This window comes from Schistocerca cancellata, chromosome 4 (assembly GCF_023864275.1).
Source record: "Schistocerca cancellata isolate TAMUIC-IGC-003103 chromosome 4, iqSchCanc2.1, whole genome shotgun sequence".
Taxonomy (NCBI): domain Eukaryota; kingdom Metazoa; phylum Arthropoda; class Insecta; order Orthoptera; family Acrididae; genus Schistocerca; species Schistocerca cancellata.
In genome coordinates, this window is record NC_064629.1 from 885,579,003 (window position 1) to 885,599,777 (window position 20,775).

The window sequence follows — 20,775 nt, forward strand, 5'->3', positions numbered from 1 at the left end:
CGTCTGAAGAACACTTGGAAGATGAAATGGCGCGTCGCGGTGTTCAGCGACGAGAGCAGATTCAGTGTGCACGAAAGATACTATAGTTTGGGCCTTGCGATGTAGACATGGTGAGTGCTGTCTCAGAGTATATTAGTCCAACACACACTGCCCCCCATCCCCCCTCCCTCTCCCATAGGCCTTATGGTCTGGGGTGTGGTAAGCTTTAACTCCCTTGTAGTGTTTCTGGAGGGGATGCACAGAGTATATAGAGAACGTTGTTAGCCTTGCTATTTTGCCGTTCCTGCAAAAGGAATGTGATATGTTGTTCCAACAAGATAATGCTCGCTCACACACTCCTCCTCAAGTTCAACATGTTCTACAAGACGTGCAGAAACTTTGAAAGTTCTTGAATATCAGCACCGCTTTCAGAATAAATTAATGCATCAACATTACACAATCCTGCTACACACAGCATTCCAGTGAGAGAGAAAGTAGTGGGAGACAGAACGATTGATGATCGTCAGCGACGCGAAGCGACAACTCTGGTTATGTCGTTCAGGCTGTTTCTCACACCCGTCTAGGTAAATGTTGGACTAGTTCTCCAATAGAAAAACATCATACAAATTGGTAAAACATGAAACCACATAGCACTTACTTAATCAACTGATAGATGGTTAAGGTAACGATGTGAGCCGGCTGCGGTGGTCTAGCGGCTCTAGGCGCTCAGTCCGGAGCCGCGCGACTGCTACGCTCGCAGGTTCGAATCCTGCCTCGGGCATGGATGTGTGTGATGTCCTTAGGTTAGTTAGGTTCAAGTAGTTCTAAGTTCTAGGGGACTGATGACCATAGATGTTAAGTCTCATAGTGCTCAGAGCCATTTTTGTAACGATGTGATGAAAGAAAGGGCAGAACTCTAAAACCAAGGTGAGTGAGATTCCATGTAGGGAATAATATCGGAACAAAACATACAATAACACATTTATGTTTCTGAATAGTCAAAATTTTTAACATTACACATTTTGTTTCAGCGCCTGAGGCTGATGTGCATAGAAATTGGGTTTTGATGCCCAGGATTGTCGGGGATTTTTGCTTTATGGGGGGAATGTATTGGGGAGCACTCTGCTTTGTGACGCTAATTGGGGAACTACTTGAATGAGAAGCAGCGGCTTGAAGCGGTGAGAGCGGTGGGCTGATCACATGCCGCTGCAAAGCGCATCCGACGGCGCCGTTGGCAGAGGGTGACTCGGCAGCCGGTCGCTAACGTGTGACTTTCAGGCCCTAGCCGCGGAAATAGCTTCTAACACTATGATGCAGCGGATATTTCCTTCTCTGCATACAAAATAACTAACACTTCTACCATATTTCCCATGTTTAAAAAGTTTTGCTAATACAAAGTTGATCTGAACTCTATCGGCAACTTGGTCGTAGTGGGTTGCTCTGAAAATATTGACAACGGAGGTCCGGGATCGTAGGGTGCTCGCTACAAAGTAATAACGTAATTATTATTTGTTCAATTTGTCGCCCCGGTTATACTGAAATACCTTCACAACATTTAACAAGCCTGTAATATGCGATCAGCAAATCGTGCAACACAAAATGCAGAGTAAGCAAAAACCCTCGTCTATAAAAGTGCTGTGATATTGCTGCCATCGGTGCGGGAACAGCTGCACATGGCGTCGTTTTCACGCTCTTCTGTGGTATTCAGTGAACCCAAACACGAGATACATATCGTCCAAAGATTATTCGTAAACCTATCCATTCTGGTGTATAACACTGGTGACGTACTACCAACTGTACTGGAAAAAGAATCCCGGAAGATAACAGAGATGAGAACTGAGTGCCAGCTAGAGTACGAAGAATAAATAGGACATTACTGTTGCGGCTGTAAGGAACAGGGTCGTTGCAATAAATTCCTATTCTCCTCAGTCCGATCCAGTAAATACTCATTAATTGTGGGACTTATCCACTTAATCTCCAGCACTCTTCTGTAGCACCACACTGCTACTCTCTTCTTCCCTGAACTGCTTTACGTCCACTTTCCATTCTCGTACAAGGCCAGTAATACAGATACAAAAATAAACTTATTTCATTTGATCCCTTATCTCAATTTTTGTAATACAGATAAAAAGATAAATTGGGGTAAAAATTCAAACGGAATGCATTTGCTCTGTAAAAAAGCCATCGACGACCATGAGTCCCTTGCACCAGAATATACAGAAAATACCACTGCACGACCTCCGATATTTTTGTCCTTGAACTTCGTGTTCACACTGTTGTTGTGTAATATATAAACTTATGAAAATTTTGGATCACGAAGCCTCATATTACTTCGTGATAACAGAAAGAATAACACGAGGAATGATGCAACAGAATAAGGACGTTGGAAGTGACGAAGGTCAGTTATATTACTGTATCTGCAATATCCGCTGTGTTGAATGTATCTGTCAAAGCAAAATTGATTGTAGAAGCTATATTGTAATCTAAATCAGTCCGTTTCGGAGGCAGTACCAATTCTGCGACGCAATATAGCCTCAGATGGCTCTGTCCGGAATGGGAGCTTCAGATCCAAAAGATGAATATGGCAATAAGCATTGGGCATACTAAAGACTTGGACTGAGGTTCGAGCACCCGTCTGGCACGCTTGCAACAGCCGTCGAAACATTGAACAAACTATTTGAGAGGTTTTTCTCGTACAGTTGATCGTAGCAAACAATCAGGTTTGTTCTTTCCGGGGCAACTTCGTCGCCAAAACATATCGCTCTTGAAATAGACCAACTTGTGCTGTACAGCCCGAAGATCTTCATCTAGCCACAGTTCTGTCTTTTTAAGTAATAGAACATCTCTTAACGAAATATTGAATAAAAATGTGTCCAATGGTTTTATTCAATTCACCTGCAGTCGCACAGAATGGTGTGTATGCAGTCTGTGTAAGGTTCATACTTTGGAAACTAAAGTCTCTAATACTTAATGTGAAACTGTCGCTCTTCAGTGACTACATGTGTCAATACGGGGTAAACATTAATAAAACCAACAAACTGCGGGGACGGATCTTTGACTGTAAATGGAGGGAAAAAGATTCTATGAACATGTGTTCGGAAATGGACGGCGTGGGTCCATAAACAACAAATCGTCCCGGAACACAGTGCAGAGCTGCATCGCATCTACGTCCCAGAGGTCTCCATGTGATGCAGTGTCATGCAGGATACACATAATCCCACTTAGGTTTACACCATGTTGGCTGGGCACTTGCCTGACGCATGTACTAGGTTTCGTATCAATGTCCTGTAGAATTCGGTCATCCAAATTTGGTGTATGCCTCCCTCGTCTTAAAGGACCCATTATCACAAAAACACACAGAAAGAGCTTAAATGTTGTGTGATGTGGTTCGTGTCTGTTAAGGTACTTATTTTGGTATAGACGCACTACCTCTTGATCGTATCCATCTGATTCGCCGTACTCAAACACCATCTCGACTTGTTCGCGTCATTAATACCAGACCATTCTGGTGCTTACAGTACGCTGTGTCAATCACACAACCTGCAACATACAACAGATGCATTTACCGTGGGAACGAGACATTTCCGGACATATGTTCATAGGACCTATTTCCTCCATTTCTAGTGAGCAATCCGTCCCTGCAAGTTGTCGGTTTTATTAATGTTCACCCTGTATATGTATTTTGCCGTATAGCAATGTTTAAAATTTATTTCATTTTTCTTTTATATGGACACTGGATCACACATTAAATCCCTTTTTATTAATGGCTTAATAATACTTACACAGATTTCATTTTACCTCGTTTGTCAAGAAGATATTTTCTATACGTACTATGCGTTTTATAGATTTGTCTGCATTACGTACTGAAAATGAGAGGAAGAAACATTAGGATTAACGCCACGTCGACAGACAGCTCATTCGAGAAGAAGCACAAACTCCGATTACGAAAGTGTGGTGAAGGCAATCGGCGGTGCCAGTTATAGCGGTTTAAGAAAATCAAGGAAAACTTAAATCTGGATGGCCAGGAGGAGAGCTGAACGCTGGCCATCCCAAATACGAGTCTATGACTTACCAACGCTCCACCTCACTCAGTTCTGTTATACAGCATGATGTTACCTTGTTTCGTAGTTTCCGAAAATTTTAAATTTTCTCAGCGGTTGGAGCACACCGTACCTCACATAGTACAGCACATCACTCCAAATTATAGTTGACTTTCGGATATTGAAAGAAGGTATTCGTGTGTTACTGGGGGTTCATAATTGATCCAACCTTGGTTCTTTAAACTCAGTTTCATTTCAAAGCGTGAGGACCAAGTAAGGAGCATAAGATACTACTGAATTATTGTAAAAATCAGGGCAAAGACTGGTTCTTGGCAGAATATAGCGAGAGTCTTTAACGTCAGAAGCCCAATGCAAGTGAACCAAGATCTTACAGTCTGCTTTTCCTGAGTTTGCGGTTTTTATGGTACGCTCTCTCAACTAAAGCACCATCACAGGGCCGCACGTTCTTGGTGCTACGTGGTAACCTGCTCGTAGCTCGAGTTCGAACTGTAATCCGGGCACGTCCCTTTCTCAGATATGAATCGAGAAATAAGCGAGACATGTGCGGACTCGGAACAAGCCACTGAATTCCAAACTACGTTTGTGGAAGTAGCGGAAAGAGGAAGCGCTTTTCCGCCGGCCAAGCGGCAAGCTGTCGTGAGCTGCAGCGACCCTAATGAGCGATGACCGACCCACTCTGGTAGTTGGCAATAACGCATCCCTTATGTCTTAGCCGGGGTTCCACAGGGATGAATTTCTCACACGTCAGTTCCTTCACCACTACCCCTACATGGACGTTAGCGTTTTCACACCCCTGAGATGGGAACTTCTACTCACGCGACTTTCAAGATAGCAGGAAGTGAAATTATTCGTACGAGAATTGCTCAGGTTTTAGCTGAAGAACTTATAATGATGTCGACGAAGAAGAAACGGCCCCAAAGATGTAGGATATGGAAATGGATATATTACTGGAATCGTTTGGGGACATCAAATACGCTGATCAGCGAGTTATCTTACAAGGACGACGTTTCCTTAATTATTGCCGAATGAATAAAATCAATTTTGAAATATTTTTGAGTCGTATGTCTGGTTCTGCATAAAATTCTGATATAAGTATGCGAGATGCCACGCCAGCCCGCATTAAATTACAACCAGCATCGAAATAGGTCGCAGATTCGAATCCTGCCTCGGGCATGGATGTGTGTGATGTCCTTAGGTTAGTTAGGTTTAAGTAGTTCTAAGTTCTAGGGGACTGATGACCTTAGTAGTTAAGTCCCACAGTGCTCAGAGCCGTTTCAGCCGTTTTTGAGCATTGAAATATCGGGCAAATGGATTCACAGCAGTATATGTTTTGCATGACGGAGATCACTGCTCCTAAATTTTTATTTCATCTACAGGGCTATTACAAATGATTGAAGCGATTTCATAAATTCACTGTAGCTCCATTCATTGACATATGGTCACGACACACTACAGATATGTAGAAAAACTCATAAAGTTTTGTTCGGCTGAAGCCGCACTTCAGGTTTCTGCCTCCAGAGCGCTCGAGAGCGCAGTGCGACAAAATGGCGACAGGAGCCGAGAAAGCGTATGTGGTGCTTGAAATGCACTCACATCAGTCAGTCATAACAGTCCAACGACACTTCAGGACGAAGTTCAACAAAGATCCACCAACTGCTAACTCCATTCGGCGATGGTATGCGCAGTGTAAAGCTTCTGGATGCCTCTGTAAGGGGAAATCAACGGGTCGGCCTGCAGTGAGCGCCGAGTGTGGGAGGAACTTGATTATCGGCTTGATGTCTGCCGAATCACTAAAGGGGCACGTATCGAACATTTGTGAATGCCTAAAAAAACTTTGAGTTTTTGTATGTGTGTGCAAAGCATTGTGAAAATATCTCAAATAATAAAGTTATTGTAGAGCTGTGAAATCACTTCAATCATTTGTAATAACCCTGTATAATACGCGGAAGGCACATCGGAAAGTAAGGATTTTGTCTCAACAGTTCAGCTTCATTTTTATTTTCAGAATTAGTTAAGTTATTTAGGTCGCAGGTGCTGTAAACGTACGTTTGCTTTACCAATATTGTACTTCATTTTGTAACCAAACATGGTACTACAATGTAGAACAGTAATTAGTCAATGATAATGTCAATGTGAACACCTTTATATTTGCATAGGATTTTAATGAAGGTCAGTAGTAGTTTGAAATCTCAAAAAGACACAAATAAAGTTCTATTTCACGAAAATATTCACACTCAAATACAAAAAGCAAAAAATTTACTGTCATTATACTGAAATAATAAATAATATTTTTACAATATTGACTATTCTGAAGTACTATGAAAGTCAGCAAGTTTATCATCTAAGTTTCAATACCTTTTAACCCATTTCATCACCTTTTTTTCTCCTTTATTGTGATTTCATTCCCTGCTCCATATGGGCAGGGGAGAGCTGGCAGTGACACAATCCACCACTCTTCAGCCGCGTGGCATAACAGCTAATAAAAGGAGAAAATTATACACATAAAGCCGATAAAAAGGGGACATAAAAAGAGAGTAAGGGGAGAGAATGGAGGTAAAATATCCACTGACACAGAGCTTTAATGGGGGGACAATTAAAAGAGGTCTACATAAAGTTAACAAACACAGTTGGCGATCGAGAGAACAAAAAAGACGTTGAAGTCACATGCACAGGTTAAAAGTTGGCCACAGTAATAAAACACTCCAGAACAAAGACTCCTTAACACTACTTTAAGAGATGAAGCACACACGATAAACAATAAAGACTACCAGAAGGGACCTGGCAAGCGAGAGGCCTGAGACGATGGAAAAGGAGGGGAGAGCAAGGTGCAGTAGGGAAGGGGGCGGGATGAAAAGGATAGTGGGTTCAGGGGGTGCACCAAGAGGAAGGAGACAGGTGGGGCGGGGAATGAAGAGGGAAGACAAGGCAGGAGGGAGCGCAGAGTCATTGAAGGGGAGCACAGGAGGGGGAGGGGGTGTAGGAGCGGAAATCTGCTCAGGAGAAGAGATGGGAGGAGAGGGAGCCCTGAGGAGGAGGCATGAAGAAGGTGGGGTTAGAGTTGCTAGGACAGGTAGATGTCAGGGTGGAGCTTACCATCTCGGAGGGGTAGGTGCTGTAAGTTGCATTGAGAAAAGAGGTGGCGGATGTGCAGATGGAGAGAGGGCAGGACACAAAGGCAAAGGTGCAGCAACGGGCTGGGGGGTGGCGAGGAAGGGGGTCACCAGGGGGTGGGGGAGGGATTGAGTTAGTGGACAACATACAGGGTGCAGATATGTTCAAGGTAAAGGAGAAGGTGGGGGAAGGGGATGAGGTCATAGAGTATGCTCATGGGGGATGTAAGGAGGATATGGAAGGCGAGGTGGAGTGCATGGTGCTCGCGGATTTGGAGGGCACTATAGAACCTGGGAGGCGCCAGAAACCAAGCAACACTGGCACAACAAAGGATGAGGCGGATCAAAGATTTGTAGGTGTGGAGGATGGTGGAAGAATGCAGTCCCCAAGTCCAGCCATACAGTGGTTTCAGAAGGTAGAGTCGATTGTAGGCTTTGTGTTGGATTGTAAGGAGACAGGGAGTCCAGGTGAGGTGGCAGTTGAGGGTGAGGCCAAGGTATTTGAGGGTAGGAGTGAGGTGGGTAGGATGGCCATAAATGGTTAGCTGGAAATTATGGAGATGGAAGGAGCGGGTGGTGTGGCCTATGATGAGTGCCTGGGTCTTGTAGGGGTTGATACAAAGGAACAACTGGTTGCACCAAGTGGTGAACTAGTCAAGGTGGGTTTGGAGGGTACATTGGGACCTTTGAAGGGTAGGATAGAGGGCTAGGTAGGAGGTGTCATCAGCAAATTGGAGGAGATGAACAGTCGGAAGAAGTTTGGGCATATCAGCAGTGTACAGGAGATAAAGGAGAGGGGAAAGGATGGAGCCTTGGGGCACACCAGCTGAGGGATAGAAGGTACGGGAATAGGAATTGTGGATAGTGACATAGGAGGGATGACAGGAGAGGAAGGAAGCAATGAGATGGACGACATTGATAGGGAGAGTTTGAAGAGGAGCCCGGGATGTCAGACATGGTGTAGGTGTTCTGGAGGTCAAGGGAAACAAAGATAGCTAATTGATGGGGGTTAAGTTGGAGAGAAAGAAGATTGGTAAGGTTAAGGAGGTGGTCGTCGGCTGAGGAGGAAGGCTGGAAGCCACACTGGGTAAGGGGAAGGAGATGGTGCTTGTTAAGGTGGCGGTGAATATGGCAGGAGAAGATGGTCTCAAAGATGTTACTGAACACGGAGGTGAGGCAGATGGGACAATAGGAAAAGGTATCAGAAGGGGGTCTGTTGGGTTTAGGGAACAGCAGGACACATGAAGTCTTCCACAGGTTGAGGTAAAAACCAGTGGAGAGAAGGACATTGTACAGGGTAGCAAATACAGCCAGGAGGGATAGGGGGACTCCTTGAGGTGGTGGTAGGCTATAACATCATGACCAGGGGCACTGTTGGGTTTGGAGTGGAGGACGAGTATGATGTCATGTGCAGTGATGTGAGTGTTGATGTCTGAGGGGGTAACTGATCCAACTACTGGAAGTTAGGGGCAAGTGGTTAGACAGAGGTATCAGTGTGGTTAAGGATAGTAGGGAAAAGGGAGTAATCAAAATGGGGATCGTCGGGAACAGAGATGACCTCTAAGAGGTGGGAAGAAAAATGGTTAGCCTTACTGAGGTTGTCAGCGAAGGATCGATCGTTGTGGAGGGTAGGCTAATGTGGGGTGGGATGACTACCAGTAAGGCAGTGGAGGCTGACCAGTACTTGGAGATGTTGACAGGGAGTGTGAAGTCGATCTGTTGTAGAATTTTAGAACACGTCTTTTGCTCGAGTATCATGTCGTTTTTGGAAACTCAGAATCTACTATGTAGGAATCAACATGGATTCCGGAAACAGCGATCGTGTGAAACCCAACTCGCTTTATTTGTTCATGAGACCCAGAAAATATTAGATACAGGCTCCCAGGTAGATGCTATTTTTCTTGACTTCCGGAAGGCGTTCGATACAGTTCCGCACTGTCGCCTGATAAACAAAGTAAGAGCCTACGGAATATCAGACCAGCTGTGTGGCTGGATTGAAGAGTTTTTAGCAAACAGAACACAGCATGTTGTTATCAACGGAGAGACGTCTACAGACATTAAAGTAACCTCTGGCGTGCCACAGGGGAGTGTTATGGGACCATTGCTTTTCACAATATATATAAATGACCTAGTAGATAGTGTCGGAAGTTCCATGCGGCTTTTCGCGGATGATGCTGTAGTATACAGAGAAGTTGCAGCATTAGAAAATTGTAGCGAAATGCAGGAAGATCTGCAGCGGATAGGCACTTGGTGCAGGGAGTGGCAACTGACCCTTAATATAGACAAATGTAATGTATTGCGAATACATAGAAAGAAGGATCCTTTATTGTATGATTATATGATAGCGGAACAAACACTGGTAGCAGTTACTTCTGTAAAATATCTGGGAGTATGCGTGCGGAACGATTTGAAGTGGAATGATCATATAAAATTAATTGTTGGTAAGGCGGGTACCAGGTTGAGATTCATTGGGAGAGTCCTTAGAAAATGTAGTCCATCAACAAAGGAGGTGGCTTACAAAACACTCGTTCGACCTATACTTGAGTATTGCTCATCAGTGTGGGATCCGTACCAGATCGGGTTGACGGAGGAGATAGAGAAGATCCAAAGAAGAGCGGCGCGTTTCGTCACAGGGTTATTTGGTAACCGTGATAGCGTTAAGGAGATGTTTAACAAACTCAAGTGGCAGACTCTGCAAGAGAGGCGCTCTGCATCGCGGTGTAGCTTGCTCGCCAGGTTTCGTGAGGGTGCGTTTCTGGATGAGGTATCGAATATATTGCTTCCCCCTACTTATACCTCCCGAGGAGATCACGAATGTAAAATTAGAGAGATTAGAGCGCGCACGGAGGCTTTCAGACAGTCGTTCTTCCCGCGAACCATACGCGACTGGAACAGGAAAGGGAGATAATGACAGTGGCACGTAAAGTGCCCTCCGCCACACACCGTTGGGTGGCTTGCGGAGTATAAATGTAGATGTAGATGTAGATGAAGTGAGGCGTGTGCATGTCTGGCGCCAGTCCCAGCGTTTCTTTGCTGTAAGGAGGTTTTGGATATGTCACTGTAATTTCAAGTGGCGACTGAGTGTATCACAGTCACGGGTGTGGAGGAAACAGCAGTAGAGCTTATGGGATTCACAAAGAAGGACAGCCTTTAGAGGAAGTGTAGGGCAGTGAGGGTGCATGAGTTTGGTAGGCACATTGGCCTCCACAGCATCAGTGATGGTCTTCTGAAGGAAGGAAGAGGCATGGGTGATGTCAGCAGGACAGTGAAAGGTGGTGAGGTGGCTTTCGATCTGTGAGGCAATGGATTTCTGGTAGGCATCCCAGTTAGCATGGCGGTTGTTGTGGACAGACATTGGAGGGCCAGCTGGGCTGAGGGCTGCAGGGGGTCCAGAGACAGAGGAGACAGTGAGAAGGACGAGGAGGTGGTTACTACCAATGGGATCGAGGACGTCCACGGTGATATGATGAAGGAGGTTGGGGGAATCGAGAATAACATTGGGTGTGGAGTTACTTTCAGGATGGATGTGTTGTGGGAGAGAAACAAGGTCACCATGGAGGGTGGCAAGGAACTGATGCCACTGCCAAAGTGTGGCAACGTCTTGGCTGTGGATGTTGAGATCGACAGCAATCATGTAGGTGGAGAAGGTTTGGCCAACATGGGAAATGAAGTCATAGGGGAGAGGAGCTGCGGGACAGATATAGATAGTGGCACAGGTGACGGTGAGGGAATGGAAAAAGATGCTGATGAGGTGTTCAGTTGGGTCATTGAGTAGGGGATGATGCCGGACAGGGAGATCCCTGAGGTGGCCAATAGAGACCCAGACTTGGGCGAGGGGAAGGGGATTGCCGGTGCAGTGAAGGAGATAGGGAGAGGTGCGGACAACATGGTGAGGTTGTCAGAAGGTTTCATTAAGGATGAAGGATTCAACCTGGTGCTGGGATAGGGAATGCATGAAGAGGTATTTGCTGGCTGGGAGGAAGCGACTGTTGAGGTAGAGGAGACTATACAGTAGGTGGGAGAGGGGGGGGGAAGGAAGTGGGGTGAGGAGAGAGGGGCTTAAGCGATGGTGTCTAGGTGTGGGAAGGTAAAGTGGGGTTGGCTGTGAGAGTAGGTGGTGTAGGTATTTAAATGGGAAACAGAGCGGGCGGCGAGGGAAATCTGCTGGAGAGTGTTGGATCGCTAGAAGGGGCTGATGTCCTGCAGGACGATCGTTAGGAACCGAATGATGTCTTCTGTCATAGGGAGAGGGTGGAGGGAATTGTGGGGGTGGATGGACCTGTCGATGGTGCGAACGGGGACAGTGAGCTCAGGGTTGGTGGGAAGGGGTTTTGCTTTGCATTTGGAGGCGTAGATGGTGTGGGGTTCATTGCAGGTGTTGCAGGAAGGGGGCGAGGTGAGTTTAGGACACCTTTTAAGGAAGTGGGAGGCCTTACAATGGGGGCAGGTGGGGGGGGAGGTTATTGCACTTTTTGGTGAGGTGTTCACTGTACAGGAGACAGGATTGAGGAGGGGAAAGGGATGGTTCAATACGGTGGCAGCAGTTGAAATATCAGGGCCCCCCCTGTGTGAGGTGGAGATTGACAGAGGAGGTGGACTCAGTAAAGATACACATGAGCAAGGTAGGGCCAGAGGAGTTGTAAGTACAGTGGGCCGAGGGAATTTCCAGGGCATTGTGAGCATTCGGTTCTGCCAACACCTCCACTGCCATGACCACAGGGCTGAGTTTTGTGATGAAGGTGGTGAGGGATGGTGGACAACGAGGGGGTTTGGGCTGATTAGGAGAGAAGGAAGTAAGGGAAGGGGTGAGGGATGCATGGGGGTCAAAGGTGATGTGGGGAAGGTGCCCAAGGACATCAGAGTCTCTGCAAGGGATAAATTGGGTAATGGGTTCACTGGGGATGTATTTTCAGATTTCAAGGGTGAGGGTGCAGACGAAGGTAAACAGTGTGGGGGCTGGGGAGGTGGGAAGAGGGGTGGTATCCACGGTGGGAGCAGAGGCAAGTGGGGCAGGCTGTGGTTCTTTGGAGGAGGGGATGGAGGTGAGGTCACCACTTGGTCGCTTCAGAGGTTTCGTGACGGGTATGGCATGGGATGAGGGACTTGATGAATGGGGATGTGGTAGGAGGCAGTCCTCTCTTGTGAGGTGGTAAGGGGTTGGGGCGCTGTGTGGTGGCGACTGTTGTGCAGCAGGTGGTTACTCGGGTGGGAGAAGCGGGAGTAGTTGTACTTACTGGGGTGGGTGGGGAAGGAGCAAGGAGCAGGTGGGGATACAGGGATGAGGAGATAGAAGGGGAGGAGACTGAGTAAGGGAGGTGGATGAAATGGGTTAAGCCCAGAGGAAGCACTCCACGAGGTTACAATGGGGGCAGGTGAAGGGGGAAGTGTAGATGATGATGGTATTGGGGGCGTCAATGATTGAAGGCGGCGTCCACTGGCGACAGGAGTCGCAGAAGTGCGGAAGGAACTAAAACGGGGGCCGGAGAGCATTTGGTGGCGGCGGCGGCGGTGGCGACAGCGCCTGCGCCGAGCACGGGGCGGCGGCGAATACCGGGCGTGTGGGGGGGGGGGGGGGCGACGCCGGCAACCGGGCGGCGGGCAGCAGCGACGTTGTGCAAACGGACGAAAGGACGACAGCGGCCGGCAGGCAGACACACCGACTGACCGACAGACAGATGGCAACGGATGGAGGAACTGCCAAAGAGACGATACACCCTGTACCAGGCAGTGTAATTCCTCGACTTGTAACTGAGGGGATCCAACCCTAAAATGGGCATTTAGTCACTTCACACGATGGCTACTCTGTTCCATCTGTTTAATGTTTTTACATTAAAATTCTGAGGCATTACTTTTCATCGCGTCCTCATACACTAATACACTGCCGAAAAAAAAATTGTTTACTATTTTATAGGTTTGCAGTTCACTCAGGATTCTTTGTTCTAACAGTGCATGCGGAGCACATGAAAGGATTACATTTACAGGTTAATAGGTCAAGCAGTTATGAGGTACGAGGTATCGACCACGCTGCAACACCCATATTAGTGCGTGGTGTAGCCTCCTAGGGTGAAAATGCAGGAGTTTCTTGGGATTCGTTATGTCCTGCTTGCTGAACCTGTTGACGTATTTCCGTAAGAATTGTTGGTTTACTAGTCGCACAAGTTACTTCGTACCCGATTATATCCCATACGTGGTCGATTGGAGACAAGTTCGGAAATCCGGCTGGTCAGGGAATTTGCTGTACGTGTTGCAGATCTCGTTGAGTTTTCACAGGCAGTTTGTGGCCGGGCATTAACCTGCTGGAACAATACGTCACCTTGCTACTGCAAGAATGGCGAAAGAACGTGTCTAAGTACATTCTGCAAGTACCGAGCGCGGTTTAGCGGCCCTCCAGATACTCCAGTAGTGCACAAGGTTTGTAGCTTATCGCACCCCTAACCATGAGATATGGAGGGGGGCCTGTGTGTCTTGGACGAATGCACTCTACGAGGCAGCGCTCACCACGTCCAAGTCGTACGCGCAAACGGCTATTACTGGCGTGCAGGCACACTCTGCTTCCGTTGCTGAAGATCACGGCGCCATTCCAGCTTCCAAGTGATTGTCTGACGGCACCAGTCGAGCCGTGCACGTCGAAGCTGTGACGAGAGTGGAAGATGGGCTGGGGGTGTGGTTGCCCGTAGTCCCACTGCCACATACCGGTTCGCAACAATTCGTGTTGAAACGTCTGTGTAGTAACCATACAACTTCACCAAACCAAGCCCCAGGCGTCTCGTGAAGAGCGGCGCGGAGTCCACGTTGCCATCACCTGAGTCCGAGGACGAGTAGAGGCCCTGCGAGGATGGCTCCGGTATGCTGGCGGCGGTGGCCGATGACGCGGCGGCTACGATGACACCTGTGGGCTCGCTCGGCGTGAACTGCCTCTCCAGGTTTTTTTTTTTTGTTTTTTCTTTATTATTTTATACCTGTACAACAGGCAGGCTGTCAGCAGCATTCTACGCTGCTCTTCAGCCATAGGATACACAATGAGAGAAAAACACAGAGAAGACACACAAGTTACAGAACGGTGGGCAATAAAACAGGAGACACAGAAAGACAAACACGGAGCCGTTCACACTCGACGGTAATCCACACTGCTAAACCGTTGATACGATGCACAAACACTGAAGAAGACGATGGCACTGGTGAACGATGGAGTGTGACGGTGAACACTGAACACTAAGCATGACGGCACACACGAGACACTGATGGCGGTGATCTCCGGCGCGTGAATGTCCACTTAGCGTGTGCGAGTCCGGGGACCTGCCAAGAGGGGAACAGGGGTGAGTTGGGGGAGAAGGGAGAACAAGGATGCCAATGGCGGAGGATACGGGGGCAGGAGGAGAGGGACAGGAGAGGGGAAGCCCGGGAGAGGAGCGGGGAGAAATGGAGGAGGGAGGGAAAAGGGAGAGAAGGGAGGGAGGGTGCCCAGAGTAGCAAGCACAGGAGGAGGGTGGGAGGATCAAAGATGATAGAGGTAGATGGAGGGGAGAAGGGCATCATCAGGGAGAGGGAGGTGGCGGAAGCCACCTTGGGAGAGGGTAAGGAGGGTGGAGAGATGGAGACCGGGTGGGACGTGGGAATACAGGCGCGGCAGCGGGTGGGGGTGGGAGAGGATCAGGGAGACGAGCAGGTGAGGAGGATCGAGTTTACAGGAGGTGTACAGGATCCGTATCCTTTCAAGGAAAAGGAGGAGGTGAGGGAAGGGGATGAGATCGTACAGGATCCGTGTGGGGGAGGGGAGACGGATGCGATAGGCGAGGCGGAGAGCATGACGTTCAAGGATTTGGAGGGATTTGTAAATGGTAGGGAGGGCGGAGATCCGAGCCGGATGGGCATAACAAAGGATAGGGCAGATGAGGGTTTTATAGGTGTGGAGGATGGTGGAGGGGTCCAGACCCCACGTACGGCTGGAGAGGAGCTTGAGGAGACTGAATCAGGAGCATGCCTTGGCTTGGATTGTCCGGAGGTGGGGAGTCCAGGAGAGGCGACGGTCGAGGGTGACGCCAAGATACTTAAGGGTGGGGGCGAGGGCGATAGGACGGCCATAGACGGTGAGATAGAAACAAGGAGGCGGAAGGAAGGGGTGGTTTTGCCTACAATGATCGCCTGGGTTTTGGAGGGATTGACCTTGAGCAACCACTGGTTGCACCAAGCATTGAACCGGTCAAGATGGGATTGGAGAAGTTGTTGGGAGCGCTTCAGGGTGGGGGCAAGGGCAAGGAAGGCGGTGTCATCGGCAAACTGGAGAAGGTGGACGGGGGGCGACGGCGGCGGCATGTCCGCCGTGTACAAAAGGTACAGAACGGGAGAGAGGACGGAGCCTTGGGGCACACCGGCGGTGGGGAAAAAGGTGTAGGAATCTGTGTTATGGATGGTGACATAGGAAGGACGGCGGGAGAGAAAGGGGCTGATCAGACGGACGTAGTTATTGGGAAGGGTGAAGGTTTGGAGCTTGAAGAGGAGACCGGAATGCCATACGCGGTCATAAGCACGTTCAAGGTCCAGGGAGAGGAAGTTGGCGGAGCAATGGGAGTTAAGCTGGTCGGAAAGGAGATGAGCGAGGTGAAGGAGAAGGTCGTCGGAAGAGAAGGATGGCCAAAAGCCACACTGGGTAACGGGAAGGAGGCGGTGCTGGCGGGGGTGCTGGTGGGTGCGGCGGGTCAGGATAGATTCCATGACCTTGCTGAAGACCGAGGTAAGGCTGATGGGACGGTAGGAGGAGACGGCGGACGGCGGTTTGCCAGGTTTAAGGAACATGAGGATACGGGAGGTTTTCCACAGGTCGGGGTAGTAACCGGTGGACAGGACTACATTGTAGAGCCTGGCCAGGGTGGAGAGGAAAGAGACAGGAGCTTCACGAAGGTGACAGTAGGTGACACGATCGTGACCAGGAGCGGTGTTGCGTTTTGTGTGGAGTGTAGCAAGGAGATCGTGTGTAGTGATAGGGGCGTTGAGGTCCGTGTGTGCAATGTTGTCCAAGTACTGGAAACCAGGAGCAAGGGGAGGGACAGAGGTGTCAGTTCGATCGCGGATATCCGGGAAGAGGGAGTAATCGAATTGGGGATCATTGGGAATGGAAAATACATCGGAGAGGTAGGAGGCAAAGTGATTGGCCTTACTAAGGATGTCAGGGAAGGGGGTGATCATCATGGAGAAGAGGATAGTAGGGGGAGGGTTTAGTTCCGGTAAAGTGCCGGAAGGCTGACCAGAACTTGGACGAGTTGATAGGGAGGGTAGCATTTAAACGGGTGCATGTCTGTCGCCAGTCCCGGCGTTTCTTAGCCGCGAGCAAATTTCGAATGTGTCGCTGTAGTTGCCGGTGGCGTCGTAGTGTGTCCAGGTCACATGTGCGGAGGAATGCACGGTAGAGACGGCGGGATTCACGGAGGAGGAGGACGGCCTGCGGGGTAAGGTAGGACGGTGGGGGTGGATGGCGACAGTAGGGACGTGGACCGCCACGGCCTCAGACAAGGTCTGCTGGAGAAAGGAAGCGGCATGTGTGACATCGTCGGGGTGGTGGTAGGTGAAAGGGTGGCTATCGACCTGGGTGGAGAGGGTATCCTGGTAGGCATTCCAGTTGGCACGGGAATAGTCATGAATGTACTTAGGGGGAGGGTCATTACGAGGGTCGGGGCGGGGGCGACGACCATCTGAAACGGTGAGAAGGACAGGGAGATGGTCGCTACCAATAGGCTCCAGGACATCCACCGTTATGCGGCCACGGAGGTTGGGGGAAGAGAGGATAACATCGGGAGTGGAGTTGGATTCGGGACGGGTGTGCTGGGCGATGGGGATGAGGTCGTCTTGAAGGGAGGAGAGGAACCGATGCCACCGCCGTAACTGGGTAGTGGAACGACTATGGATGTTGAGGTCGGTGGCGATCACGTAGGAGGAGAAGGTACGGTCGATGTGGGAGAGGAAGTCGAAGGGAATAGGGGCGTTGGGGCGGACATAGATGGTGGCGCAGGTAACGGTAAAGGTACGTTGTCCAAGACGCGACGCACACTAGCGACTACGACGGGTCGCTACGTGAAGTCAGAAGTTGCCTGCTGGCGCATGCGCAGTTCGAGTTTGGGATGCGACGTGCGACTGCTGCGGCAGCTGCCGCAGCACTGCACCAGTGAGCAGTGTTGCGACGGAAGTCGGACGACGCAAAGGCGTACGGCTGCCAGAAAGATGTCGAGCCAGTCAAGGAAAAGTGAAATGAGCCACTCACAGGATGTGATGCTCTGTGAGCTGGTCTCGCAACACCCTTGCCTTTACGACCTGAAGAATCCCAAATATAGGGACACTTTGTTCAGAGACAGAATTTGGGAAGAAATAGGAGCACAATTGAAACTGGCAGGTGAGTGTAATATATATTATTTTCCCATTAATGCAAATTTTTCAGTCCTGTTATGAAAATCAGTATAATCCATGCAGATATAGATGTAGAATGATGAAAATGAACTTGCAGGTCAATTTTCGCATTACTCTTTTTTTGTGGCGATAAAATTGAAAACGGCAAGTACATTATAAAAGTACAACGAGAAATTTACATTTTACAATACCTTCACTTCGAAAGTAAACGGTAGATTGGTGTCTTGATGATACCTTCCAGTTGTGAAAAATCACCACCAGATTATTGTACAGCTTTCTGTAATCAATAGGTGTTCGTTTTTGAGGAAGGCGTTTCTCAACAGATTGCGCAAACAGTATGCCGCAATAAGTAATTTGTCACATTCACTTCAATTCATTGGTAGAAGATGGTGCTCGAAAAACTTGTGCCAAAAGTTCACAACTGTTTTACAAGGCCCTTCTGGTCTGACACAGTTCACAATCTAAATTCGTCTTTTGTAAATCCTGGAGTCATCTTTTGAGTGCAGCTTGGCAAGATTAAATGTTCATGTCATCCATAACGATGTATGCTGTCAGAATATAAGAATAGGGAAGGTCATTTGGATGGGAATAAAGAGTCAGTCGGCTATGAAAGTAGCCTTAGATTGTTCCAAAAGTTTCTGCATGGGAGAAACTGACAAGTATAATTTGGGGAAATTTTGTGAATATGCACGGACATTATTCCTTCCACATTTCTGCCAGTGTATACTGTAGACGTTCAGAATGAAAATTCTAGAGATGTGTAAGGTGTAACCCTATCTTGTTAAGAACTTGAAACAATGCAATGACGCTAGCGTGCCCTGATTGTTAATAAACTTATCTTCCATTGGAATTTTAGGTGATATGTGCAAAAACAGATGGAGGAATATTCGGGACTCGTATCAGAGAAATAAACGAGAAAGAAAGCTTGGAACAGGTTCACATGCCTCAGCAAAACCAAGAAAATGGGTTCTGCTTGATCACTTGGCTTTCCTGGAGACAGTTCAACAAGAGAGGCAGTACGTATATTTGTTGATTTTAAGCACACTGGTTTCATCTGCACATCTGTTTCGTTTCTTTGCTATTGTAAATAATAATTTTTGCCTCATATTGATATATTTAACGAGCTATAACCAAAAACACTTCGTTCCAGATCTATCTCCAATATTTCTCTATCCGAAGAAACGTCTGACAGTATAGTTTCTGACATAACTGATTTCGAGGAGAATACAGACGTTGAATCTCCTCAGCCAGAAACGTCTGAAATGACAGAGGTGGAATGCACAGTAGATCTAGGTACAGCTTCAAAGCAGTTGAATCAAGAACCTCGTCCCAGCGGCACAAACGTACGTAAAAGGAAGAAGTTGCGTTCTGAGGATAGAATATTTGACCTGCTCGAAAAACGACAGAGTGAGCGGGAAAAGGCATTTGAAGAAATAAAAAAAAGATGCCTGGAGACAAGTCCAAAGGAAGATGATGTCGATTTGTTCTTACGCAGCATGGGCCTGACAATGAAATCATTCCATCCTACTATTTTGGCAGAGACAAAAAAAAAAAAAATCTGCATTCTAGTGATGGACATGCAACTTGAAAATGAAAAGTTTCAGACTACGGCAGAACAGCCTAAAACTATCTGAGGCGATTGTACCGCAAGCGACATGCACTGTATATTTTCTCTTTTGTAAAAATGTTGCTTCATTTATAAAAGTGTGCAGTTATTTTTAAAATTCATGTTGTTTCATTCAGTTTCACGAATTTTTTTGTCGTTTTAATCAGTTTCAATTATGAAAATAAACTTGATTATAGTGTTGAAAATTATTCTTTTATTTTTGCCACTACCAACTGAAAAGACAAGTACATTATAAAATTAACAATATTAATAGGAAATATGGCTGTCCTTCATAACAGTAATAATCATTTGTTGTTCTTGCCTGGGGTTCAATATCTGTTTTGCCAAGGTACAGAACCTTCATTTGCGAAATAATCTGTAAACTGCTTTCTAACCTGGAAACCTTCCATTTGAGAGAAACCGCCATGAGGTGTGATGGCAACGAAGTTTTGCGTTGGTTGCTGCAGCGTTTTATCCTCGGTGTAGTAGGGTTCCCCATTTCTCTCGAGGTAGGCATCTCTCAATAGATTATGCAAACAACATGCTGCAATAACTATTTTGTCACACGTAGTCACTTTAACAGCAATTGGTTGGTAGAATACTCTAAAAACTTGGGCCAGGAGTGCAAAACTGTTTTCCGAGACTCTTCAGGCCCGACACAATCTGTAATTGAAAATTCTCTTTTGTGCATCCTGGCGTGCTTCACTTCTTGTATATGGTTTCATCATATGTTTGGCAAGACGAAATGCTTCATCACCTACAATGATGTATGGTGTCACAGTATCAGAATCTGGAAGAGCAGTTGCAGGAGGATAAAACTCCGTTTGGCTCAGCAAGGTCCCAATTTTTGATTTATGTAAGATTCCGCTGTCTCCTTCTTTTCCATATGATCCAACGTCTATCATTACAAACTTATATTTTGCATCGACAATAGCTAAGAGAACAGTAGAGAAATACTCATGGTAATTGTAATAAAGGGATCCAGAATTAGGTGGGCAAATCATTCCAATGTGCTTGCCATCTATAGCACCGACACAGTTTGGAAACTGCCATTTGTTACAAAATTCCCTTGCATTTTCCAAAAGTTTCTCTTTTGAAGGTACTGGCAGGTAAAGTGGAGAAAGTCTGTTGACAAGTGCGGTGAGTACTTCTTCCACTAGTCTACTGATGTATCCTGTGGAGATTCGGGAGGAGAATGCCAAGGATGCGAAAGATTCTCCTGTTGCCAAGAACCTGAAAATAAGAGAACCCATTAAGCTACTATTTTGAACAGACTTAGCTTCCATGGGATACTAGTGAAATATGCACGAACAGACGGAACACTTTTGGGACTTGCGTGGAGAAATAAAAGAAAAATAAAGCTTGGTAAAGGACCAGTTTTTTGCTAATGTGGTGTTGGAGATAATAATTGAAGCTTGTGGTTGATAATTTTTTGTTAAGATGACCATGTACATGTGTAATGTAATGCATAACAGTGTTTGCTGGAATAATTTTATTCATACCAATTCAGTCGGTTTTGTGGTGCACCATAAAAATTAGCTTCGGTCATATGAACGAAGGTAAATGTTGTGATGCTCCTTGTAGATTCATCTGTCTCATTTATGATATAGATGACATGTGTGAT

General features: G+C 47.2%; 1 protein-coding gene across 1 annotated transcript; it reads left to right on the forward strand.

Moving 5' to 3' along the window:
- Nucleotides 1-17,328: 17,328 nt before the first annotated feature.
- Nucleotides 17,329-19,179, forward strand: LOC126184490 (uncharacterized). The gene is made up of 3 exons (XM_049926883.1): nucleotides 17,329-17,531; nucleotides 18,402-18,561; nucleotides 18,696-19,179. The coding sequence occupies exons 1-3, from the start codon at nucleotides 17,363-17,365 to the stop codon at nucleotides 19,177-19,179; spliced, it is 813 nt and encodes a 270-aa protein (XP_049782840.1). The 5' UTR covers nucleotides 17,329-17,362.
- The last annotated feature ends 1,596 nt before the right edge of the window (nucleotides 19,180-20,775 follow it).

Coding starts and splice junctions, on each gene's coding strand:
- LOC126184490 (XM_049926883.1), top strand. CDS start 17,363: ATGTCGAGCCAGTCAAGGAAAAGTGAAATGAGCCACTCACAGGATGTG. Junction 17,532..18,401: donor AGCACAATTGAAACTGGCAG/GTGAGTGTAATA, acceptor TTGGAATTTTAG/GTGATATGTGCAAAAACAGA. Junction 18,562..18,695: donor ACAGTTCAACAAGAGAGGCA/GTACGTATATTT, acceptor ACTTCGTTCCAG/ATCTATCTCCAATATTTCTC.